Source organism: Lampris incognitus, chromosome 6, assembly GCF_029633865.1.
Source record: "Lampris incognitus isolate fLamInc1 chromosome 6, fLamInc1.hap2, whole genome shotgun sequence".
In the NCBI taxonomy this organism is placed as follows: Eukaryota; Metazoa; Chordata; class Actinopteri; order Lampriformes; family Lampridae; genus Lampris; species Lampris incognitus.
Window position 1 is genome coordinate 60782232 of NC_079216.1, and position 26415 is coordinate 60808646.

Sequence of the window (26415 nt, forward strand, 5' to 3'; positions counted from 1 at the left end):
TATCCGAACCGCTTATCCTGCTCTCAGGGTTGCGAGGATGCTGGAGCCTATCCCAGCAGTCATTGGGCGGCAGGCGGGGAGACACCCTGGACAGGCCGCCAGGCCATCACACTTCATACCTAGGGACAATTTAGTACGGCTGGTTCACCTGACCTACAGGTCTTTGGACTGTGGGAGGAAACCGGAGCCCCCGGAGGAAACCCACGCAGACACGGGGAGAACATGCAAACTCCACACAGAGGACGACCCCCAAGGTTGGACTACCCCGGGGCTCGAACCCAGGACCTTCTTGCTGTGAGGCGACCACGCCGTGCCGCCCACATGCCATCCCTTAATCGCCAATAAATTTCTTTCAATTTTTCCTTGAGGATAAAATTCTCATGGACCAATACCTTCAAAGATTGTAATCACTTTCTGTACCGCTACCGATATTATTATTATTATTATTATTATTATTTTTGGATAATAATATGAATGATAACAATAGGTATGTGTTGAAAGACTACAGAGCTGCTAAAGTCCTGAAAGGTGATTTTTTTTTAATATTGTGCACACAAGATAATTAACTTGTGCTTGATGGATATCCCCTTTCGGGACTTTAGGGCCTCTGTGAAAACCTACTCGTACAAATGTTAAAAATGTTCACAAAGTTGCAGATTTTGAAATGACTTGGATGTTGCCGGTCCAACTTCAAACAAAATTGAAGCCAGCTTCTAATTGTGTTGCCAGGCAACTCAGCTGATTTCCTTCCACTCTGTCGTCTCGCAGCGGAACGATAAAGGATTCAGTTGCCTCTCGGATACCTTTTCATCAGTACACTGTCGGTTACTTTTTTCCTCATCTGGACTTAATTACCTGTCATGGACGGTGACCGTGAGCAGAGGTAAATAAAATATATCAATTAGACAACATTAGCTTACTGGTTTTAATTTCTCTGTGGGCCATAGCGAGCTAGCTAGCGTTGTCAGGTGTGGTTCTTTAGTTGTCAGCAATGGATCTTTGTGAACTGGCTCCATTTTCCACCCAGCTTAAAATACTTGACTTGTTTGACTTATGTTGACTGGTGTTTGACTTGACTGCATTGCAAGAATTGGTTGATTTATTAATCAGCCAATTCTTAGCCTGTTCAAAAGTATTTATTGATGCATATTGTGCAGCTGTATTGTGATGGAGCACTACTGTTAACGGATTTTCGTGAAGTTTTGCCCTGTTGACAGTGCAACTCTTTAGTCAAAAGCAGTATGTCTTAAAATCCATTTAGCATATTTTCACAATTTTTTATGCGTGCACTATGCTACCAAGAGCAAGCTATGTCAATTTTGGTGTCACCATGACAACAAGGCTACAGTAAGGCACCAATGTCAGTTTGATATTCTAAAGTCTATTGGGTAGATTGCCATTAAATTTGATTTTTTTTTAATTCTCTGACGCTGTTTCCCAACCCGCAGTCTGCAGTCTACCTGGCTGGATAACACATGGGTAAGGACATCCCGTGTTGAATTTTGGTAGGTTTTTTTTTTCATTAGTCCGAGTGACATTTTTTTGATGGATGATTTGATCAGAAACGAGCAGGTGAGTATTCATTTTTTTGTTATTTATTTGTTATAAAAAATTTTACACATATTTATTTCACATTTTCAAATCTATGAGGCCTGAAATGATAGAAATGATGCTGCCAACTGAGTAATATTTCTAGTTATGGTTTCCATCACTAAAACTATATTTTCAACGAATGGTCTATCAGTTACAAGCCAAGTCTATCAAATCAAAGGGCAGCGGGAAAAAAGTGTTAAATGATATTTAGCTAGTTTCACATAAAAACATATTGCAACTGTTTATTCTTTTAAGAAATGGCTTGATTCTGAGCAGTCTACCATAGACCTCAATAGAGCGGGAACCATAAACGGGGACCCAGTGGAACCCAGAAGGCCCCTGGAATGATCCTGATGACATCGGCTGCAAAGGCACATGGGTGCCTCAACAGTCAGTCAGTACCAGCACAGGAGAGCGGGGGCAGAGGAAAATCTAGGACCAGGTATTAAGGTGGATTCTGTCTCTGCTGTTAGACATATTGCTCAAACTGAGATGAAATGAAAGCCAGTATTATTTGACACTGTATTCTTACAATGAATGTGTTCTCTGCATTTAAGCCATCCTATTGTGTAGGAGCAGTGGGCAGCTGCAGCTGCAGCGCCTGGGGACCAACTCCAGGTCTTCTTTCCATTGCCTTGCTCAGGGGCACAGGCAGGAGTATTAACCCTAACATGCATGTCTTTTTGATGGTGAGAGGAAACCGGAGCGCCCAGAGGAAACCCACGCAGACACGGCATGCAAACTGCACACAAAAATGACCTGGGACGGCCTGGGGTTCGAACCCAGGACCTTCTTGCTGCGAGGCAACAGCGCTGACCACTGGGCCACCGTGCTGCCCATGTGGAATGATACGTCACATTGATTTCGGTGTGTGAGTTGTGGTCTGCTCGGTCAAAATATAATTTGGCAGGCAAGAAATGACCGAAAAAGAATGCTTCCTCAAGTATGACAACATTTATTAAGACAGGAGACAACACGCTATGAGCAGTTATGTAGGCAACACCATACCTGACCAAAAAAGCTGATGAAACCTCTATACAGCCTCCTTAAAATAAAAAGTGGAAGCACAGATGCTCATTTAAACACCATGACACTTTAATACGGGACTCCGCAAAGTAATTATTTACAGTCTTGTTACACTGTGTAACAAATAAGCATTCTACGACGGTCGTACAACGGCAGACAGTTTAATGGAAAAGCACAATCTAGACCAACATACAGTTCTCCAGGCTGTGCCGTTTCACTTTAACTTGTGCTTTCAGGATTTCTGTGCTTCCAATACGGTTATATTGTGGTGCTGCATGTGACAGCAGAAAAACGCCAGGAACAAGCAGGTAAAACCATCTCAGCGGCGTGGGACCAGTTAATAGCACTGTGTGGTATATTACATGCCAAAATAGAGACTTTTTTGGACAATTGTGGGGAAATGTTGTTGTACTTTTGTGCTTCTCTGACCTTTACTTCTCTCAACTGGTTCTTTTCTTTCCCCAGTTGTACCCGGCCAACTACCCCACTCTCCCGAACTGTCCCGGTCGCTGCCCCACCCCCTCCGCCAATCCAGAGAGGGCTGCAGACTACCACATGCCTGCCTCCTCCGATACATGTGGAGTCGCCAGCCGCTTCTTTTCACCTGACAGGGGGGAGTTTCGCCAGAGGGGCGTAGCACGTGAAAGGATCTCGCTACCCCCCCCCCCCCCAACAGGTGCCCCGACCAACCAGAGGAGGTGCTAGTGCAGCAACCAGGACACATACCCACATCCGGCTACCCACCTGCAGACACGGCCAATTTTGTCTGTAGGGACGCCCGGCCAAGCCGGAGGTAACACAGGGATTCGAACCGGCGATCCCCATGTTGGTAGGCAACGGAATAGACCGCCACGCTACCCGGATGTCCCCGGTTCTCCTTTCCTACTGAGGAAAAAACAACAATGTGAGACAGCCAATACTGTTGATTGACTGTCACTGTCATTTCCTTGCTTTCCCGGATAGCCTGTAAAGAATCTACAGCTCAGGTCTTTCAGATATTACCTGCTGAAACCTGTGCTTGTCAAATCAAGTCAAGTTCATTTGTGCAGCCCAAAAATCACAAAGCAGGCTTTACAATCAGTGCAATATATGACCGCCCCCCCCCATCCATCCTTAGACCCTTGACTTGGACGAAGAAAAGCTCCACAAGAAGAAACCTTGTCAAGAAAAAAATGGCAGAAACCTCAGGGAGAGCAACAGAGGAGGGACCCCTCCTCCAGGATGGACAGACATGCAGTAGTTGTCGAATGCACCGAGTGGACCAGAATTACAACGCACAACCAGAGCTTACACACAGAGCGAGGCAACGCAGAAAATACAGTTAATGCATGCACGCCGTGTCCTTACTTTCCTACTGTAAATAGACGTCCAAACGTCACCGAGTAATCGGCACAAACGAAACAAAGAGAGAATAAAATAACGTTAATGGACACGGCGTCCCCTTGTGAGGAAGGGATATAGAAATGTGTGCTGTATAACAGGGTTCTGCTGGGCTATACAGGCTTCGTTCTAGCCGAGAAGGTAGCCAGAGTGCAGGGGAGTGAGTCAGAGTAGCAAAGAGGGGCTAGGGGTCAGCCCACAAGCAGCCCGGAGAAACAAAAGCCTTTTTTCTCAGCGTTATTCACAGGGAAGGAACTGTGTGGCTTTTGTGTTTGTATGGAGCTATGCCGCCTTTTAGTATAAAAATCCATAGAGCAGCTCTAAATACAGGGTTAGGTCTGTGGTATAGCCCATCCCTCTCAGGCCACCCTACCATCAGTGGACGTCTGTCAACTGCTGTCCCCCTATTGTTTGGACTGCGGTTGTGCTTTCCACCATGTCTGGACATGTCATGGGAACATATGCAATGGTCAAACTCGCCATGGGAATCTGACCACTTCAGCCTCGTGTCTTCATCCGCCTGCCCGAGAGGCTTCTGGTGTGGAGTCGCACTTGAGAAACTCAACACACCGTGCCAGATAAATGAGGGGGGACTTAAAGAGGACATCTGTTCCCTCTCGCTCGAAGGCAACGGTCGTACAGATTAAAAACAATCTCGTCGACATCCGACATGGAAGCTACCCATGTTCTTCTGGCCACAACAGCAACTTGAAAAGGAAGTCCAAGCAGAATGTGGCTGGAGGAGGAAAAAAAGAAAAAAAGAAAAAGAAAACTTGCTTCCCAAAATGTGAGAGCTGCATGCAAACTTCACTGACCACTATGATTGAATTACAAACAGAGGAGGACTTAGAGATGCAAGACAGGAGACTGTTTTTGTTTTGTTTTTTGTTTTTTTTGGGTGGAGTGATTCAGGTTCACCGTCAGGGCTTGCTCTTGTCCGAGTTCTCTGGTACGGAGGGTCCCGCGTGACAAGCTATACTCCTGACCCACACTCGTCTCTCGCCCCGGTGTCGTGACCAGCACCTCCGCTTTTTTCCTGGCGGCCACCAGCAGATCTGGGGATTACAGGGTTGACAGGCATGCAACACTTGATTCCTCGTTTGGGTGAAATTTCAGTCTGAAGAGGAGTCCTCGTCCTGAACCTGTCGCACATTATGTGTGGTGCCGTTTCTTAAACAGACTTTAGTCAATACCTTGCTTTGGATGCAAGTGATAAATCCTGGGCCTCTGGAACAGATATAGAATAGATGGGCATGTGCACCGTTAGTATGAGGCAGGAAGTAATGTCCTCAGCGTGTGTGTTTTATAAACATATCTTCCATTTTAGCCGTGGAGGGTCCTCAGATTGCATCCTTCGTGTTATTCTGGTCTCTATATCTTGGTACCTTTTATAGACATGGCGCTTCTTCCCATTGCAACACACGCGCAGGTTTGAAAAAACAAGATTCCTGCACACCGCTCTTGCAAAAACACCGTTTATGCGTTTACCCCGAGGAAGTAAAACACAAGGCCAAAATGCTGGTTAATGTAAAAGCAACGTTTTGCGAGGGCAGTGTGCAGGAATCTGTTTTTCCAAAAACCGTGAACTCCTGCCCGACACCCCCCCCCCCCCCCGCACAAGACAGCTTCGGAGGTCCTAATCTGTCTCGTCGAAGGAAAACACACATGCGGATAACACCGAGTTGCACCGGTGTGTTAAGACCCGTCTCTGAAAACCCCCATATTAACACGCGCATTCCTACTTGTTCAAGGCTACTGTCAGTGCGGCCGAGCTCCAGGTCCACACGGTTCCCTCACCCGGCCACCGAAGTGGTGACGCGACTCCCCGTATTCCACCAGAGCTACGGACTCATCCCTGCCACTCAGGAAAGGCCGAAAAACTTCCCCTTTCCAGGGTTACCTTAATCACTACATGGTCTGCAAGCATGACTATTGCACTGATTTGTGGCATGGCCTTACCGATTTCTAATTTGAATCGCCTACTGCTACTACCCACACCCCTGTCGGGGGTCTGTTGCCTTCTTGCACCACCTGCACTCCACATGACGTTCAGCACTGGCTGCGATGTGACTGGGACACTGATTTGTGGCACTGTCAAGCGCCGTCCTCCACGTGATTTTAAAGTCGTGCCGTTGACTTTTTCAGGCCACGCAGTGTTTAGCGTCAGTTTATGTATTTTCTAAGCCGTCTTCTCGCTGGTTTTTGCTTCGCGGTAATAGGACGAGACAGGCCGCAGAGAGCGAGCGAGCGAATGGCCTACGACATCAGCTCCGGGGCCAAACACGAACCCGGGACATTGAAGTTAAGCCTTATCCGATGCGGGGTTGTGTCAAGTTAAATCTAGTTTCTAATCATTATCACGATGTTTGTTGTAGGTGAACGGACAGAATATATCACAATGGGGTTTGTCATTTGTACTGGGGCCGCCTGTAGCGTAAATGCATGGATTTAGACTCTTGGATCATCCAGCGAATGGCACGTGTTGTCCCAAGTGGTGTTTCTAATTTCTCGTTATGTTTCTAAACAAGAACCTCAGGCAGTATTGGTTGTCCCGCTCCCCCGGCTTATGCGGGTAGATGTGTTAACGGCCCCCCTCGCTCAGGCTTATTGTGATTATTCCTTGCGCTCCCCTGTGAACACGACTGTTGAAACCTCTTTTTTTACGTACTCTCTGCAGTATATAAAACCTGCCAGCCCCACTAAAACCTAAACACCGGAAAAATATTTGTCAGTGCGCAAGTCTGTCATAGAAAAACCACAATTCCGCGAGATGTGCTCTCGATTTCAGTGATGTCACACGGTCGAGCTGGAGTCGGAGCGGCCGGACGGCCCCGGAGAGCCCGGCTAATGAGGGCACCGTCCCCGTAAAGGCCATCTCCCGTCTTCCAAGAGTCTAAACGCCAGACTTACAATGTGGTTCGGCTACAGGCAACTCCCCACTCTTGAAATACCCTCTGCAATTGTCCACTTTATGGAAGTCTTACCCTCCAAATTAAATCATGGGGTATTTCTGGCTTCGCTCTCCCATTCGGTAAACAATGTCTTTATCAGCGTTTCCCTGGAAACTTGGGGCCACTTCCACTTGGAGCGCGGACGTGTTGCCGCCGCCGTGTAATGCAACGCTCGCGGGGAGGCGTGGGAAACGCCGGGGTGCAGAACGTCAGCGTTGGTGCACGAGCGTTCGCTCGAATTGCGCGGATGAAACCCGGGTTTACCAGCCCCGAGCAGCGCACCTTAACAGTCCAACACGGTGGGCTTGGTGTGGCTTTTAACAAGGTCAGCGACGCAAGTGTGGGGCAGCGGATGCACACAGGCTCAATAAACTGATCCGCAAGGCCGGTGACGCTGTGGGGGGGGTGGAACCAGATTCTCTGGCGGCGGTTTCTGAGAGGAGGACGCCGTTGAAATGACGTGCCGTCGTGGACAACGTCTCCCACCCCGCTCCATGACGCGCCGGTTGGGCACGGGAGTGCTTTTAGCGATAGACTCATCCTGCAGAAAAGCACCGCAGGAGGTCATTCCTGCCTGCGGCGCTCAAACTTTACACCTCCTCCCCCAGACTCAGACCGCCAGGCACTGGGAGTTCATGGCCACTGGACCGGCCCTGTCGGGTTTTGTCTGTGCTGCTTGTTGTGTGCTGCGGTACTGCAGTATAGATAGGGTGTTATGTGCAGTTTGTGCACCATGCTTGTTGATATATTTTGTTCTTATCTCTATTTCATATTCATCTTTTATTTCTGTTTGTTTCTGTTTCTATTTTCTTATCTTGTGTCGTGTCAGTTTTTAGTTATTAGAGGATGAATATTCGGATTTACCTACCTGTTCTGCTTTAACAAGCAGCATATTAAAGAGACAGTGAGACCAAGTCCCAGTGCAGAGGCCCCCACGGTGGAAACCAGTACACCTGTAAAGCATGGGTGGGGTGGGGTGGGGTGGGGTGGGGGGGGCAACAGAAGCAAAAGAATATCACCAAGGTCGAAGAACCGGTGATGTGGTAACTGGAGTCTTGCACTCACTATCTGTGTGTATGTGTAGTGTTAATGTGTTCCTGCACGTGCACACACACACACACACACACACACTCAGGACCATGTTTTTTTGTGTGTGTTAATGTGTGTTTAAAAATTAGAACAACAGATCGAGGGAAAAACAGTCACAAATCCAGATATGGTTAAATGGTTAAAACATTTGTTGGCAGAAATAACTTGCAAAATGCGACCTTGTTTCTTTGTGCAAAACCAGAACCAACAATAATTATTTACCTTTGTATAATATATATATATATATATATATACACACACACACACCCACACACACACACACACACACACACACATATACATATATATATATATACATATCCATCCATTATCTTAACCGCTTATCCTGCTCTCAGGGTCGCGGGGATGCTGGAGCCTATCCCAGCAGTCATTGGGCAGCAGGCAGGGAGACACCTTGGACAGGCCGCCAGTCCATCACAGGGCCCACACACACACACACACACACACACACACCTAGGGGCAATTTAGTATGGCCGATTCACCTGACCTGCATGTCTTTGGACTGTGGGAGGAAACCGGAGCCCCCGGAGGAAACCCAAGCAGACACGGGGAGAACATGCAAACTCCACACAGAGGACGACCCCCAAGGTTGGACTACCCTGGGGCTCGAACCCAGGACCTTCTTGCTGTGAGGCGACTGCGCTAACCACTGTGGCGCCGTGCCGCCTATATATATATATATATATATATATAAAATCCAGTGAGTCAAGTAAATTCTTCATGAGACAGGACAAGCCTATTTCATGCCATAAGCACTCACAGTTACAGACAACTTAGGAAATCAATTGGTTCAATAATGATGATTGGAATGTTTTGGTTAAATTCTTAAAACTACCCATTTCACTAACTGTAATGAAGTAAAACGGTCTCACAGAGACGTGCAGGGCAGTAGTTTTAATGCGTTACCCAAAGTGTATTAAAACAGTGCGTTAGTGGCCTCCCGTCCTCTGTACGGAGACGGGGAATCACATTGACACTGGGTAAGAATGAAATGCAGTAATAATGGATGATGGGGAGGACGACATGCGACCGTACAGACAGTTAAGGTGCAAAAAAACGAATGAGAGGAAACATACCGAGGTTCATCCAAGATAAGCCGTCTGAGCAACGGAGAGAAAGAGAGAAAAGCACAGAAAAAACAAAATTTCACAGGAGAAATGACACGTCGGATATCTTCACGAGAAGAAGAGTCGCAGCAAAGACACCGTCAAAGTCACACAAAAATACAGACCCAATATTTATAACGTCGAGGTTTTCTTCACCACAGATTGTTGATGAAATGACACCAGCCACCCGTCTTCATACGCGCCCCTTGATAATCAATACACTTTTCCCTGCAGAGAGCCGCTGCCGGTTATCAACTCTTCCCATCGGCCTGACTGGGGCTCTGCTCCATCCAGTCTATTCATAGTACGCAACCGTCTTATTTAACATAACACCACATAAAACTTTGTGCTATCTCATTAAACAGAGCGGTTGGACCCAAGCAACGTCCTGTCACCTCTCCAAACAGACACGTCACACACCATGTTCTCAGAAAAAAACAAAAAACTTACATTTCCACGTGTGGCTAAATGCAGATTAACTGAGAACCACCCGTTCCCCCCGCGAGGTGCCGGAGTTGATTGCTCGTTTGCAAACTTATTTTGGTTCCAGTAATTTCCTGACCTTTCGCTGGCTGAAAGCTATGAAACAACACACAGCCGGGGCCCACGCTGACAAGAGCACCCAACAACCTTCGGAGGGCCACCGGCCCCAGTGAGCGGTCTGCTCTGGGGCCCGCGTCACAAAGCGGGTTAACCGAGTTAGCCAGATAACCGCGCTGAGTAAAACCAGGAGCGGCTCTTTTTAACTGCCGTCCACGTCCCAGATTTTGGGGACACGTGGTTCTACTCAGCAAAGCTATCCAGGTTGGGTTTTTTTTAGACACTTTACCATGGGGCATGTCTTTCTCTGCATTTAGCCCACCCTAGCTGTGTAGCTAGGAGCAGCAGGCAGCCATCGTGCAGCACCCGGGGGGACCAACTCCAGTTCATCTTGCTATGCCTCAGTCAAGGCCACAGACAGTGCTCCTGTCCAGCCCAGCCCGACCCGACCCAGTATTAACCCTACCGCAGACACGGGGAGAACGTGCAAACGCCACACAGAGGATGACATGGGATGACCCCCCCCCCCTCCCCCAAGGTGGGACAACCCCAGGGTTCGAACCCAGGACTTTCTTGCTGTGAGGCGACAGCGCTGACCACTGGGCCCAGCGCCGCTGTTTTCAGCATCTTTGTGATACAGGCCTCTGATCCTTTGCCCAGATATCAACTCTCAAACCAGATTACCATACCTCCATACTGTAAGGGTCTGAAGGACCTTACTGGTCTGCTGTAGCAAGCTCCGAAGCAACATTTTGCCAGCCCAATTATAATCTAGTCCAAATCCAAAATGTCACGCGACTCCTCTCTTCGCCTCCTCTCTTGTCGTCATATAAACCAGAGCAGCGGTCCTCAACACTGCGCTGCCTAATTTCACGAAGGCACCATCAGCCAGAGAAAGAGAGGAGGTAATGAGTGACGTCAGAGTGATGGGCTGCCATGAAAACCTGCCCGGTTTCCTAACCGTGGTGGCACATGGAAAAGAAACGCTATGCAGATGACGATTTGCTCGTCCCTATCAAAAGTGGCACCTCACCTCCAATGTGAATTCTGTTACTGTCTCACATTCAACAAACTCCAAGATCTGGATCTAATGTGTGCCTGATAGATGTCACCCCACCCCCCACCCCTTACTTTTGAGTCTCTGAATGGGTTTGTTCAGGCTCTATGGCTCGACTGCCTGAGCCCGTGACTATGGCCTGCTGTGCAACACCCTTCAACGATGTCTACTACTTTGAACATTGTCATCCATCCATCCGTTATCCAAACCGCTTATCCTGCTCTCAGGGTCATGGGGATGCTGCAGCCTATCCCAGCAGTCATTGGGCAGCAGGCGGGGAGACACCCTGGACAGGCCGCCAGTCCATCACAGGGCCCACACACACACATTCACACCTAGGGACAATTTAGTACGGCCGGTTCACCTGACCTACATGTCTTTGGACTGTGGGAGGAAACCGGAGCCCCCGGAGGAAACCCACGCAGACACGGGGCGAACATGCAAACTCCACACAGAGGACGACCCGGGACGACCCCCAAGGTCGGACTACCCCGGGGCTCGAACCCAGGACCTTCTTGTTGTGAGGCGACCGTGCTAACCACGGCGCCACCCTTGCACATTATCATCTATTATGAAAATCAAGAAAGAAGGTGAAAAGACAAGTGAAGTCCAAGAAGGGAAAAAAATAAATAAATTGCAAAGTATCCGAAGCTTCATATGCGATGCTTTTATTCAAACAGTGTAAAACTAGTGAGCCCTTGCTTATTTCAAGGGGGCATTTAAAACCGAAGCACAAAATGTTACAGAACCCAGGAATGTTTAAGTTACAGCTCTTGCAAATTCGTACAGTTTAGCTGCCTTTCTGCATTGTGCGAGACAATAACCACAGCTACAACAGCAGAGGACTACAATTACCATAACGTATGACTAGTTTTCCCCCATAAAATTCTAAATATTTCCCTGCCAGGAAGTCGTGTTGGTGTGTATTATGTTCAGCTCTACGCTTATAGATTTCCAGGCACAAGATGCAGATGGCTAAAAAAGGTCTGCCTCCGTCACAGGTTTCATTTATAGAACAGCAGCAGTGGAAACAGTATGCAAAACTCTCCCCAGTGACGCAAAAATGTCCATTATTAGACGTCGTTCTCGTTCATCTGTTTGAAAAAAAAATAAAGTCTTGCGAAAGCAAAGCGACGTAGTTAAACATTTTTTTTTGTACTCCAATTTGCACGCGTTACAATCTGTCATATTTGACCAAAACTGATCATACATAATGACCATACATTTTGTGAATAATCCGGCCAAGTTACGGAGCGGTCAGTAACTACAGTAAAGAGGAACCAAAGTACAATCTTTTTTTTCTGACAAAATATGAATATTAATGAATATGATACACACATATTAGCAAAAATAATTCAGTATTAAATATTTTGGTGCAAAGTCACTGGAGGGTGACGGTGTGGTCGTGAGAATGTTTGGCTACAATATGTTGAAACATTTGTCTTTCATTCCGTCCTACACAACTGTGTCTGCTGGGTAACACGACAAGCTGCGTCTAGGCAATATGCAACATGTTGTCACCCATCGCTCTAGTCTTCCCACTCCATTGGCAGAAGCCAGGGGTGTGGATGACCCTGGTGATGGGATTTCGTGGGCGCAGAAGCTGGGGCGGGACCTCCGTACTTGTTCGCCGGCACGCCCTGCTTTGTTGATGAGGAGGTCTTAGCCTGTCCCATCGAGGCTTTGGTCAGAGAGCGACCCAACTCGAGAGCTTCATCGGTCGGCCTCCCGCGAAGGATCTGCCTGACAGTAGGGAGGGCTAGGTCGGACTTACACTCCAGGTAGCTTCTGAGGTTGAGCTCGGGGTAAACCACCTCTCTGAGTGACTGAACCAGCTGGTTCTCACTGTGGGGCTGCTTGAGCTTATGGAAGACCTGCTGCTCCAGTGTGGCAAAGCTCAGCTTATCCACATTCAGCCTCGACTTCCCCCCGTTGTGGTTGGTCTTGCTCTTCTTCTTCTGTTTGGGGTTGGCCGCTGTCCTGCTAAGCTCGCTCTTGGAGCCCTTCCACTTTTTGCCGGCGTGGGACCTCTCCGGGCCGCTTGGCAGGAGTCGGTAGAGCCCTTCGTCAGCCAGGTCCGCCAGGTCACCAACCAGAAGCTGCTGAATGATTTGCTTCCTCATGAGCGACGATGTGACTGTAAGAGTACCGCGCAGTCCTCTGCCTGCGTCAGACACAGAGCCTGGTTAAAACAACCCGCCTCCAGGGATATCCCAGGGGTGCGTAAATATTTGGCCTACAGGCCCAGCATGCAACAGCTTTTTTCTATGATTACAAACTGAGAGAGAGAGAGGGAGCTTCTTCGGAACGTCTCTCAAGAAAGCCGGCACAAGAGGGGCCGCCACACGGCCACGTCCGAACAGAGCCGCCATTACAAAAGCACAGCCCTGTGAGAGAAGCTCTGAAAGAGGACATGCAGATTCCTAAAGTACTGCAATGCGTGGTATTTGGGCCATGCAATTTGGTAAGAAAAAAAAAAACATTGCAAAAACTCTTCTAGGCTGCAGGATTTCTCATTACTGGGCAGTAAAGGTTAAGTAATTGGGAGTTGAAAGACAGCATGCCGTGAGGAAATAAGAAGCTCTTCTATGTGAATTTAAAGGGCAGCGCTAAAAAAAAAACAGCAATCAGGGTAACGGCTTTACCACCGGCGAGCGAAACCAAACAAGCAACAGCCAGTGTGACGGTCATGTTTGACCCCCGCGGGGGAGGAGGGAAACACAATCACACATACCTCGTTCAAAACCCAACCCTCCAGCCCAGTTTAAAGCGGCGCAGAAAGGCCATGCAATTTGAACAATTTAAGTGGCCATTACTCTTGCACTCAATCTGAAGGCCATACTTACCTTCCTTGAAAGATACCAGGACTACTCGGTTGTCGGGGAGCTGTGGTTTTCTGTAGTTGGCGTTCAGCGGCACAGGAGCCGACTCCTGGGCATGGGAGGAGTAGACGGCAGTGGCAAGGGCCAGAAACTGGGGGGGGGGGGGTGAGGCACAACCAAACAAACTGTGTTAAAGACCGAGAGGTTTCTTTTTCTTTAATGAACATAATCAATCGATACCTACGGCTCCACGTTACCTCGAGAGTTCCGGACCGGTCCAAAACGACGAGAAAGCCCGGACAGTGTTTACGCCCGGTGAAACTAAATAGGCCCCGTTTTAAACTGAAAAGGTCAGGGTTCCAGTACTGACGCACCTGTTTGTGGGAGACTGAAATGGGGTTCCTGAAGATTGTCCACAGCACACTAGGGTAGCACGGCGGGGTGGTCAGCGAGCCGTCGTAGCGATAATACTCGTCCAAACGAGCGGGCAGCAGCCGCCGGATGTTGAACCCTGGCACCTGCACCTTCTGATCTGCCGGATGAGAGGCACGGTACAGTGAATTCACTGCCAACTGCGACTATTAACCGCAAGCACCGGTGATATTATTCCTAATTTAGACGAGGGTAAGGTGTAGATGGGTCCCTGAGAGCTGCGAACAGTACAGCCGTTGCTAATGAGCGAACAGAACATGAGGGTTATGATTGAAATGGGGGTAAATGACCAGTGTTAAAGAATTCTCAAGCGATGAACCATCCTGATCTGTTGCCACCAGATGCATGAAGGCTGTTCAGTGTACGAAGCCCCTATAATATAAATCATTATCATTCATTATTTCATGGCTGTGCATAAAGGTGTTGATCCGGTCTACGCTTTACGTCACGAATTAGGATGGCAATTTGTCAAATCAAACGCTAAATATATAGGTAACCGGGACAGCAAATGCATTGCAGTTTTGTAGGGATGATACGTTGTGTAAAAACTGACATTTAACACAGATAAAAAAATTAAAAAAAAATCACAGCTACAATTTGTTAATACTGGTGAAGACCACGTCTGCGTCGGATATGTGCGCCCTAAAACCGGAAAAGACTCCAGTGAGGTGAAATAAGAGACGGAGCTTACCCCTGTATTTGATGCCGTTGATGAATTTGAGGAACTGCTCGAAGGCTGGATTGAATTCGCCGACCTGTGTGAGAAGGCGAGGGGTCTGAGTCACGTGCGTTCTCTGTATCGCGGTCAACTTCCCCGCTCCCCTGCCCCTCTCCCTAAGGCCTCACCTCGATCAGGACGCCCAAGACAGCGAGGCCGTCAGATTTGTCCACAGCCATCGAAATGTTGGCATACTTGTCGGAATTGAAGTGCACAATGTGCATCTGTGGAAGGGCACAGAAGATAACGTAACACCCATATTGAGGAGAAAAGTTGTCATACAAAATCATCCGGAGCCTCATTTCAGAATATATGTGCCTTTCTCTCTTCTCCTCTATCTTAACCTTATATATTCTCTCCTCTTTATTCCCATGTCACAAGTATAAGGTTTTACCGGGTAGCGTGCCGGTCTATTCATTGCCGACCAACATGGGGATCGGCGGTTCGAATCCCCGTGTTACCTCCGGCTTGGTCGGGCGTCCCTACAGACACAATCGGCCGTGTCTGCGGGTGGGAAGCCGGATGTGGGTGTATGTGTCCTGGTCGCTGCACTAGCGCCTCCTCTGGTCGGGTTGGGGCACCTGTTCGGGGTGGGGGGGGGGGAAATGGGGGGAATAGCGTGATCCTCCCACGCGCTACGTCCCCCTGGCGAAACTCCTCACTGTCAGGTGAAGAGAAGCGGCTGGCGACTCCACATGTATCAGAGGAGGCATGTGGTAGTCTGCAGCCCTCCCCGGATCGGCAGAGGGGGTGGAGCAGCGGACCGGGACGGCTCGGAAGAGTGGGGTAATTGGCCAAGTACAACTGGGGAGGGAAAAAAAAGGGGGGGGGATCCTAAATAAACTGTCTTCCCCCCTCTGAACAGTTGTTACTAAGCACGGCACCTTCTTTTCACATAGGAGTTAATTGGACTGGGAATGGCGAGCATAATGTGACGTTCAGGTGAAGACATACGGGTGAGAAGTCCGTTTCAGAAATGAGGCGGGTAAGAAACGCGGGACACACACATCATCTTTGGCCAATTACAACCCAGCGGCAGAGACCTGGCACGTCAGTTCCATTACCGATGGTGCGGCATAAGTGGGCGGTGAACCTCTGGGAGAGTCCCATGAGCCAGATGTGTCGCAATTGTATTCATGCCCATCCTGGGAAAAAAAAAAAAAGAAAAAAAAAGGGGGGGACAAATGCACCGTTTCTGGGAAATGTTCAATTTTCCATCATTCCATCCCTCAATAGGAACATGTCATCAAGGAAGAGGAAAAGACTGTGGTTCTGGAGTCTGGAGACACTTGAAAAGATGCATACCCTCATCATGTCCGCTGACAAAGTCAGGTCAAACCACAGCACCTTAAATGTGGCGGCAGTGTTGCGGGGGAATGGTCCCGTAAAAGGACACAGGTTGTAACTCGCACCATTTCATATTCTACCCGCAGCCATTCAAATTAAATGTCAAATGACATAAAAACGTCAACAACCAAAAAAAAAATTTTTTTTTTTTTGGGTTTGGTCTGCATGTCGAAGCAGAATGCACCCTCCAAACTGCGTAAACTGTACCGACATTACTTCCACGTATTAAAACACACTCTGTAAACTGTGCCTTCTGTGCTATCAAACCTGCCAAGCCCAGCAAGCGCCTTTTTGCACTCTCTCCCTGGTGTTCGCAGAGAGCCACTCCCCTCCAGGGGTGGTGAAAAACCCACACGTATAAAAATCCCATACCCTAATCCTGCAAAGGCCTGGCGAAGAACGAGGCACTGACACCATATTGAGGTCGACTGAAATTACACGTCCGCCATTTGGGCTTCTGCAACCATGCAACAAAACGCACCAATTTATAAATGTCGTTCAGATGTCTGAGCGTAAATTGCAATTTCAGGTTGGGATGACTAATCTGTCATGAAACGTGTTTATTTCCGATCCGTTGCGAGAGCTGCAATTTAGCTGCAGCCCTTATGGTTTCAAACAACAACAGTGTGTTTAACTCTGAGCCTCTCTCCACCGATTGCCTGGTTTGGCCCCGAGAATCATTTAGATTAGAAGCGATGAAGAAAGATTAAAAGTCGCCCGCCACTTATCATATCTGTCTTCCAGCGGGCCTGCCTCGCAACCGCTCAAGTAACTTCGCGATGTTCGGTCGAGGCCTTGGCACACCGGATCAGATGCTTTGGTACGAGCGCTCAGTTGCACAGTAAAGTCAATTACACGAATAAGCAGGAAGATTCACGCTTCTGTAAGTGCCGACAGGGTGGACGCCGTGCCACAGAGTGAAGAAACCAGGGTAGGGGTATGCAGATAGGCAGCCCCTCTTGGGGGTTTTTTATTTCCCCAGCTAGAGCAGTAAGGACTACGAGCCGTGGTGAGTGTCCGCGGCTCGCCGCCGCCTCCTGCCAGTCAAACATCACCTGCTCGAGTCAAAGATCATCGACTCATTTGTGTAGACCCGGCAATCCTCTGGCGTAATGGGGAAAAGGCCAATGAGAAAACCTTTCCAGGCTGCTGTGCAGATCCATTACGCGCCAATCCTCAATTCATCCTTCTGTGTATTTATTTGTTTATTTTCAGTTTTTTCACTTTTGGTGGATTTTTAGTGTTTTGCTGTGCAAAAGCAGTAAAAATAAAAATTAATAATAAGAAATAAGAATTAAATAAGCAAGCTGAGAAAGCCCCCAATTAAAGACGAGCCTTTTTTTTTAATCTTTTTTTTTACCTCTGCTGCAAACTGCTTATTGTTCACCATGTGCTCGGAGCCCGTGGGCCTGCTGGAGGAGCCCCAGTGGAAATGGAGCTGGGCCGCCGTGTAGCGATGAGGCAGGCTGGAGATGTACATCTTTGAAGGCAGGGACACTTGCACTGCGGACAATAAAGCACAAAGTCTCCAGACAAGCGTAACCGGGCAGCGCATTGGCTTTCTTGAGGGCCGTTTATGATGTGTGAATTACGGTATCAAAAATCAACAGTTTGCATAAGGACGCTCGTGTGTACACCAGATGAAAACCTACATCCGTTTAAGCTGTCTGAGGCATGCGGAGAAACCCAGCGGGACGAGGTTTCTTCGCAGGATCTCTTGCAGCTCTGTAATTGCCTTCGAGATGCGACGGAGTGAGTGACGCGGTCGTCTTGTCATTGTCTGAATGCTTATTTTTACACCGCGGAGGGATGAAGGGATGTCTGGATGTGAAAGAACGGCGTCAGCACACTTCAGCCACACCGGCGATGCCAGCTAATGGGGCTGGCGTCGTCGTAGCCCACCGGGCGTGCACACATAGGCGTTTGTCCAATACTTGGGACTCCACCTGACGGCAGGTGGTGAAACGGTGGCTGCTGGGTGGCAAATTATCTCGGCTGATGTCACAGCTGTTGCCGTGTTGTGATGAACGCGGGGCAGACATTACGGGCTTACAGATGCTGTCATTTAAATTCTTCATATGAAGCACTTCTTTTTTTCCGCGTCGAGTTGCGACACGCCTTGTGAGCTATCAGGGGAGCAAGTCTGATCAGTTCTGCCGCGCGCTGCTGAAGGCCGGTTAACCAACCTACCCTTCAATGCATTTTTTTCTCTCATCAAAACAAAGCAAAACAGCGTAACTGTAGTTCTGTACGTCATTTGCTCTCGTGCCAAGGCAATCGCCATAATTTCTGAGTCTGTGGTGCAAGGCTATTGTTGTCTATTCACTGAAAGCTAAATTGGGTTCTACTAATTAAAAATGAAAATGTGTTACCAACAGATACTAAACGCAGTTGTCGGCAATAAAATTGATTCTGGTTTCTTTTGTTACGCTACAGACGATCCGGTGGGGCAGATGACTAATCTCGGCTCTTAGTTTCCCAGACTAAACTTTGGGTGAAAGGATGGCTTAGATAATAAGAGAGCTGTTGGGGAAAATTGCTATGGTTGATGCAGAAAGAGAAGCCTCCCATCACTTTGTTTTAGATTGACTCTCGAAATTAGGCCACCAAGACAAGAAGAGACTATTTCTGAGGCATTTTAAACGCATTTTATTCTGAAATTAGCTTTATATTTAACATAGAATGCCATGGTCTCAAGCGGACTCATGGTATGCTACCTAATCTCTCGTATATGCAGCAGCAGTGTTGCATTTATGTCAGTGGCTAGTAGTGAATTCACTGTGAAAACATTTTCTGCAACTGCAACCTTCTCCTCGGAGTTGAACTCAAACTTTGCATTGGTGTATGAATAGTAAATGGCTGATTGACTACACTCACCAGAGTGTCCATTGTTTCCAAGAGTAAGCTGCTCACTGGCAGTGACGTTGTAGTTCTGAACCTCGATTGGCCGCAGCGTGGGGTCAAACCGGAGCAGCTCCGTCTTGATGTCTATCGGGGACTGGAAAGGCCCACCACAGAAAGGATAATGCTTGGCCCAGTGATGCTCTCCATCCGGTCCTGCAGCAGTATCAATATTTATCAGTAAAAGACCTTATGGACAACATTTTACCATTCTGAATGCAATTATTTTACGGGCAACTCATTTCCACGCAGTTGTGCAGTGCTACTTCATACTGTAAGGCCCCCAAAAAGTATGTTTCTCTATTGAGGAGACAATGGGGGGGGGGGGCAAGTGAAAACATGAGATTTGACTCTGTCCTCAAACAAGGAGCACAGCGGGTGAGGTACAACGACTGCCTTTTAAATGTTAAACATCTCCAGCTTAAAGGGCAGACAGACAAAACCTGCCCTAATGTGAAGTGCAAGAGGTGGTGGCATCAAAGGCCACGTCTGGGTTTGTCCTGGCCTATAAGAAGTCATTTATCTGTGACCAACGTGAAGTATTATTAGCCATTTGCAGCGCTAGTTGTGTGGCAGTATGGGAGAGGCCTGTGGCTTATTCCCAGCGAGCTCTTGGCTCTACTGTATCCGAGGCAGAGAGAGTGAGAAACAGACTGTTGTTTGCCGGGACAACCGGCGAGAACGCTGTCTCTTTCCAAATGAAAGGGTACTATAAAGCAAAGAACACTAAAAATGGGCAGTCTCGCCGATCAAGTCATGTAGTTAAGTACATGACCTCAGCCTGAGGGTGTCTCTCAGCAGCGTGCCTGCAAAAGCAACGGAGCACCCTGCTCTGTCTAAATAGCACTTATCAGGTGTGCAGAAAACACTCATCACAAACCCACGTAAAGGGGGGAAACAGAAACCTCCGGGATGTTTTCCTTCAACGAGCGCATCAGTGTGCGAGGGTCCACACTTGGCCAGTCAGCTGTGACTAATGATCTCCAATAACATTTCCGGCGCACTAAGAACACCCCTGCAAGATCGGGACAACAGCTAATGCCGAATGAATAACTCGGGGGAAAGCGCTGCATGTAGCTGCGCTCACATCACTGTCATGTATTCACATTATCTATTCGCGACCCATCGGAAGAATTCCCCATTCAGTATGTGCCACATTAATGTCACATTAAATATGAATGATGCAGCACGAGGCCTCCTCCTCCTCCTCCTCCTGTCACCGCCGTCCCTTCCCGGAGAAAGTTGAATCGGTACATGACACGCATCAAGTCATCAAGAAAATCTGTTAAGTAACCGAATACTTGTTCGAGGGAAAACCCCGAGTTCAAGCTAGGCAAAGTATTTCCATAATATGAGAGAAACTTGCCGTTATGACTATAATTACTCAGTGTCCAGTTCATTTGCTGTTTTAATTAGAGCCGGCTTGCCCTCTCATAATCACGTCAGTGGCCTGTGGTGGCTCTTCAGCGTTCTTTGGCAAAGCGGGACTCTGCTCGTATTTTCTTCCAACTTTGGCATGGAGTTATGTAAATCTGAAACAAGAATTCCTCCACATCTTTATAGGGATTTTTTCCCCCCTCCCTTTGGAGTAATTCCTCTTACTGTGTGACTTCATAGCGACGTCAAAGTAGGTATGAATTCGGGAATCGACGAGTAGGGCGAGAAACCAAAAGCGTCATCGGTTCAGAAAAAAAAAAAATGGGTAAAAGTAGGGGGAGACGTTCCTGTTTTCTACCGTCTCCATGTTGTCGAGGTGAAGATGTGACATGACTCAGCTTTGTCCCCATCAAGTGGTACCGGCCCTTCGAGCCCGGACCACTGGGACAAAGCTTCTCCGTGTTTTGACTGTAACTGAAGATGAAACCCACCACGCTGCACTTAGGAATAAGCCTCGGGGGGCGGGGTGGAGAGGGGGGGGGCTCTTTGTTTTTTTTTAAACATCAACTCTTTTATTCTGTTGTCATGGCAACCCGTATCACATTGACTTCCTAGTCACCGTGTTGCAATTAAACTGGCAACAGTTGCTAGGAAGTATTTGATTTCATCTATGGGGGGCGGCTGCCCCGACGCAGGTGTAGGAAGTGTTTGTAAAAAGCAAACAGTGCAGGTTTGCATGTGTAATACGGCAAAGCTTTTTGGCTAGGCTAACTCTAGCTAATCAGGGCAACTCTTCTTTTCTTTTTTTTGTGCCATGAACATTGCAATAATTTCCTATTTGGAATTTTTTTTTTTTGTGTGTGCAGGGTAACGAGCTTTCCTTCAGAAAAGCTCTTAGAAATTGTTTGGAGCCAAGCCGTGTCTAGAATGATATTAATAACAGGGTGAATCAGGCAAACTCAGCAAGTGTCATTTCTTGTACCATAATTGTTTGACCACAAATTGCTCTGCATAAAACTGAGATCAGCCTAAAAAAAAAAAAAACAAGACAAAAACAAGGCTGTCTTTCTTTCTTTTTTTTGCCTTCAGCACACTTGTGTAAAAGAATGTGCTGGCTATATCAGCAAGTCTTAAACAGAGAACATTAAATCAAGTTACACACCCCCTTTAATTAGGTTATTCAGAACCGAAAAAGTCTGGATTACCTATTTGGCTCAATTAGCTTTCGTATTGGTTTTAACATTTTGATCTTTGAACGCATAAAGTGAAAAAAATCTGAACGACGAAAAGCAAAATTCTCAGTGAGACTCAAAGCCCGAGCCGAAAGACATCAGCTGCGGCGCTGAACTGAGTTGCACTGCAGTGTTGACATGTGGTGACAGATATGTTCTTAACTGTCCCGCTTTGAGCATGAGTCTTTATGAAGTGTGTTTCTGGGATGATGATGAAGGGGGGAGAGAGAGGATGGGGGGGGGTCAAATGGTAATTTCCTTTTCATCCAGAAGCATTGAAACCAATACTGTTATCACGCTGGCTGTGGCTGTGGCTGGCTCCAACTGTGCACCACAACTGAATTTAATGCCCGGTTTGCTAATGTTGGTTTGAGGGTGTAATACAAGTAAGACTGGCCAAAGAAAACAATCCAAACAAGGAAATGCACGACGAATGCAGCTACACAGGAAGCCACAAGGAAAATTAGTGGTGCTTAAGCCACTGTGGCAAGTTCAATGAATGTGATACTCACCTTTGTATGTCCATTTGGCACCTGAAAGAGACAAGCGAAAAAATGATCATCTGAGCTTTTGCCAGACATACTGTTTGAATTTGATGTCAACTTGGTGCCAGTGTCTATAAATATCACTGCAAAAGACGGAAGACGCGCAAAAAGATGGATTTCTGAAGCAAACTCATCATCACCATCCATCCTCCTTTTTTAAATGTCTATGCATCAACGTTCATGAAAACATTCGAGACGACTGCTCTCTATTACAACTTAACATGACGATGTGTCAAGTATTTTCTCAGTCAAAATTAGAGATACGTATCGGATACAAATAGATACAACCTATGTATCAGATACAATTATGTATACGTATTAGAGATTAAGATTAGAGATTGAGATACATATTAGATACAATTAGATACAACCTATGTATCAGATACAACTATGTATACGTATTAGAGATTAAGATTAGAGATTGAGATACATATTAGATACAATTAGATACAACCTATGTATCAGATACAATTATGTATACGCATTAGAGGTTAAGACTAGAGATTGAGATACATATTAGATACAATTTGATACAACCCACGTATCAGATACAATTATGTATACGTATTAGAGATTAAGATTAGAGATTGAGATACGTATTAGATACAATTAGATACAACCTATGGATCAGATACAACTATGTATACGTATTAGAGATTAAGATTAGAGATTGAGATACATATTAGATACAATTAGATACAACCTACATATCAGATACAATTATGTATACGTATTAGAGATTAAGTTTAGAGATTGAGATACATATTAGATACAATTAGATACAACCTACGTATCAGATACAATTATGTATACGTATTAGAGATTAAGTTTAGAGATTGAGATACGTATTAGATACAACCTATGGATCAGATACAATTATGTATACGTATTAGAGATTAAGTTTAGAGATTGAGATACGTGTTAGATACAACCTACATATCAGATACAAGTATGTATACATATTAGAGATTAAGATTAGAGATTGAGATACATATTAGATACAATTAGATACAACCTACGTATCAGATACAATTATGTATACGCATTAGAGATTAAGTTTAGAGATTGAGATACATATTAGATACAATTAGATACAACCTATGGATCAGATACAACTATGTATACGTATTAGAGATTAAGTTTAGAGATTGAGATACATATTAGATACAATTAGATACAACCTACATATCAGATACAATTATGTATACGTATTAGAGATTAAGTTTAGAGATTGAGATACATATTAGATACAATTAGATACAACCTATGGATCAGATACAGCTATGTATACGTATTAGAGATTAAGATACGTATTAGATACAACCTAGAAATAAGTAAAATTAGACACAAAATTAGGGCTAGATTAGAGATAGACGACTGAGCTGGATTAAACACCTGCCTTTGAGCATCCTTCCTCTGATTCCACTCTACAACTGCCGACTCCGCTTTATTCTAAGAGCCGCTCAATTACCCGCTGATTCAACCCTAATTAAAAGCCTTAACGGCGGTCTGTCTGTCTGTCTGTCTGCCGGCGTGCCGCACGTTCCGAACGCGTCTTACCGTGCAGCACGGCGAAAAGCGCCGCCTGGATGACGGCACCGGGGGCGAAGCTGAGGAGAGTCCGCATCTCGTTCGCTTCACCGCGTCTCGGCCCTGCCTGCCTGCCTGCCTGCCTGCCGCACGTGAACGTAAGACGCCGGAGAGAGCGGAAACTTGGAAGGGGCGCGCGCGCGCCGGCATCCAAACCGGCCGCTTTTATAGTAAAATCCCGTCAGGCTCGCGGTGGCTGCCGCTGACGTCACGGCCACAACAGAGCCGGCCTCCGGGACCGGCAGAGCGGCGGAGGACTCCTCGGGAGTTTACTCGCCGAGCGCAACCCCCCCCCAACCCCCCCAACCCGAGACCCGCCGCGCACGCGCACGTGCACGCGCCGCGGCTATACGAACCAACCGTCGGCTGTTTGGTGGCGCGCGGTTTTTTAATTATTTATTTATCTATTGATTTCTTCTTCTTTGCGGCTTTCGAGTCGGCAGAGTACCGCCGTCCCCACCATTTCTGTTTGCTTTATTTTCGATTGTAAACATTTTTGGAAATAAAAAAAAATAAATGTATAGACCCCATGTCTTCCCGAGCCTGACTTCTGACGCCAAAGGTGAATCTGTAACGTTGTGGCGGTTGGAAGCTGAAACCACACCGGATAAAGTCTCTAAAGTGGGTGACAGTCGGAGGAATCTGACTCGTTTCACCTGCGCTGCAGCATCCGCATTCCGGCACCGGGCAGCACGGGGTGATTGACAGGCACAGCTCGCGCGGCGCAGTCACAGCACGCCAGCGGTCAAACCCGATGCAACTTAAATAAACAGCGTTTGGGACCTAATGAGGTTTCAGCAAAGGAGGGGTGGGTGGGTGGGTGGGGGGGTGAGGGCAGAACAAGTGCCTTCGTGTTGCATATTGAATATTGCACCGTTCAACTTTTATTATCACGGGGTCTTTATTATTTAGGTGAACCTTACTTTATTCCAATGTGTTGACAGCGCCTTTTCACACAAAGAAGCCCCCCCCCACCCAGATAGTTGGTTGAACACATAACCGCATGGATCTGCATAGCCTACTAGCTTCCCCATCCATCACCTTTTAACAACACCATGCCATTCAGCTTTCTTTGAACAACTTTTACCATTTCCCATGTCTATCTATTATTATCCTGCATTGCGTCCAAGCTGCTCTCTCTCTCTCTCTCTCTCTCTCTCTCTCTCTCTCTCTCTCTCTCTCTCTCTCTCTCTCTCTCTCTCTCTCTCTCTCTCTCTCTCGCTCTCTCTCTCAATAAAATAATGGCGCTCAACAGACCTCATCCAAGTCCATTCGGTTTGTCATCTGGAAAAAATGAATGGGACTCTCGGATCCCGTCTGCCAATCAGACGGTCATTATAATATGTGGAAGATTCTATGGAGACGTAACACGTGGCACCATCATTATATGTTTAAGTAACTTACGTTATTTGAGGGGGGAAAAAATATGGTTCTCGCAGCCCTGGTGCTGATATTGCCTCATCTCACTCCAACGATCCTCGGTCCCCTCGGAAATCTGGACTTAATCAAAGTTGTAATCTGGCCCTCCAAAAAGCTGCATGCCCAGATACTTCAAGTTTTGCCTAGGCTTATATGCTTCTGTTGTCATCTTAAAACAAGACTGCATAGCAGCAATTTATATTGCCATGGTAGTAGTGCGGGTGTCCTGACTGGCAGAAATTGTGGTACTGAATTACCTGGTAATAGTAGACATTATTGTATATTTTAAATCTACAAGAATCCATCTCCAAAGCTAAATAAATCTTTTTTTTTGCATAACTGAGAACAAAATGGACATTTGATAATGCTGAATGAAGGAAGATCTGTTTACACTGCTACCCACTTCCCACTGAGTTGAAAATCAAATGGATCTGCATATCAGAATCAGAACCCCTTTTATTGGCCAAGTATATTTGCAAATGCAAGGAGTTTAGCTTAGTGGTTGCTTTTTCATTTGTTAAAGACATAATAAAAAATAACAAAATACAATATAAGGCAATAAAAACAGTAGATAAAAAAAGAAACAGCAAGCAACCCCCCCCCAAAAAAACAGACAATAAAAGAAAGATGAGATCAGAAACGAATACAAAATATATTATTGCACCAAGTAATTCACTGTAGTAATTGTACTGTTAAATATTGGACTGTGTTGGATAATATAAATAATTCTATAACAGCTGGGCAGTGGAGAAGTTGGTAATGAGTTAGGCGTGGGAGTAATGCAGAAATGCTCTAGTAGACGAACACTCAAATTCATAAAGGCACTGCTGGGATTCGAACCCAGGATCTCCTGTTTACTAGACAGGCGCTTTAACCAACTAAGCCACAGCGCCTGATGATGTCAATAGAATGTCTGCGGATCTCAAGAGAGGGCTGCAAAGTCCAAGACTCGCCCCCACAGTGCAAAGAACACCCCCACCTCCACCCTCACTGAGATTACGGTAGGGAGGTTAAGGTTAGGGTAAGTGATACGCTCCTACATGTTCCGCCTCTTGCCTTGCAGTCTTCAGACAGAGATACCTCTAGATCATACTGGTATCAACATTATCACAAACTAGAGGTCTAGGCCAAATACATGAAGCATTATAAATAAAGTTACCATCCTGAAGATCTTAATTTTTGTTTAACTTGCTAGCACCTGTTGTTGGTGCCTGCCAGTAGTTACAGTTGTGTGTGTGTGTTTTTCATTATCCAAACCGCTTATCCTGC

The 26415-nt window shown here is 46.7% G+C and overlaps 1 protein-coding gene and 1 non-coding gene across 2 annotated transcripts; both read right to left on the reverse strand.

Annotated features, from left to right (window-relative positions):
• Positions 1-12292: 12292 nt before the first annotated feature.
• Positions 12293-23764, reverse strand: ca12 (carbonic anhydrase XII). Its single transcript, XM_056282478.1, has 9 exons — positions 23698-23764; positions 22105-22125; positions 18960-19139; positions 17443-17585; positions 14864-14959; positions 14709-14772; positions 13960-14117; positions 13606-13736; positions 12293-12923 (listed from the first exon to the last, which is right to left on the reverse strand). Exons 1-9 carry the CDS (start codon positions 23762-23764, stop codon positions 12293-12295), a joined length of 1491 nt encoding a protein of 496 aa, XP_056138453.1.
• Positions 23765-25965: 2201 nt separating this feature from the next.
• trnat-agu (transfer RNA threonine (anticodon AGU)) lies at positions 25966-26039 on the reverse strand. The gene has a single exon. It is a non-coding gene; the product is annotated as a tRNA-Thr (tRNA).
• Between the last annotated feature and the right edge of the window lie 376 nt (positions 26040-26415).

Coding starts and splice junctions, on each gene's coding strand:
- ca12 (XM_056282478.1), bottom strand. CDS start 23,764: ATGCGGACTCTCCTCAGCTTCGCCCCCGGTGCCGTCATCCAGGCGGCG. Junction 17,586..18,959: donor TGGAAACAATGGACACTCTG/GTGAGTGTAGTC, acceptor TATTGTCCGCAG/TGCAAGTGTCCCTGCCTTCA. Junction 14,118..14,708: donor CAACGGCATCAAATACAGGG/GTAAGCTCCGTC, acceptor CTCATCCGGCAG/ATCAGAAGGTGCAGGTGCCA.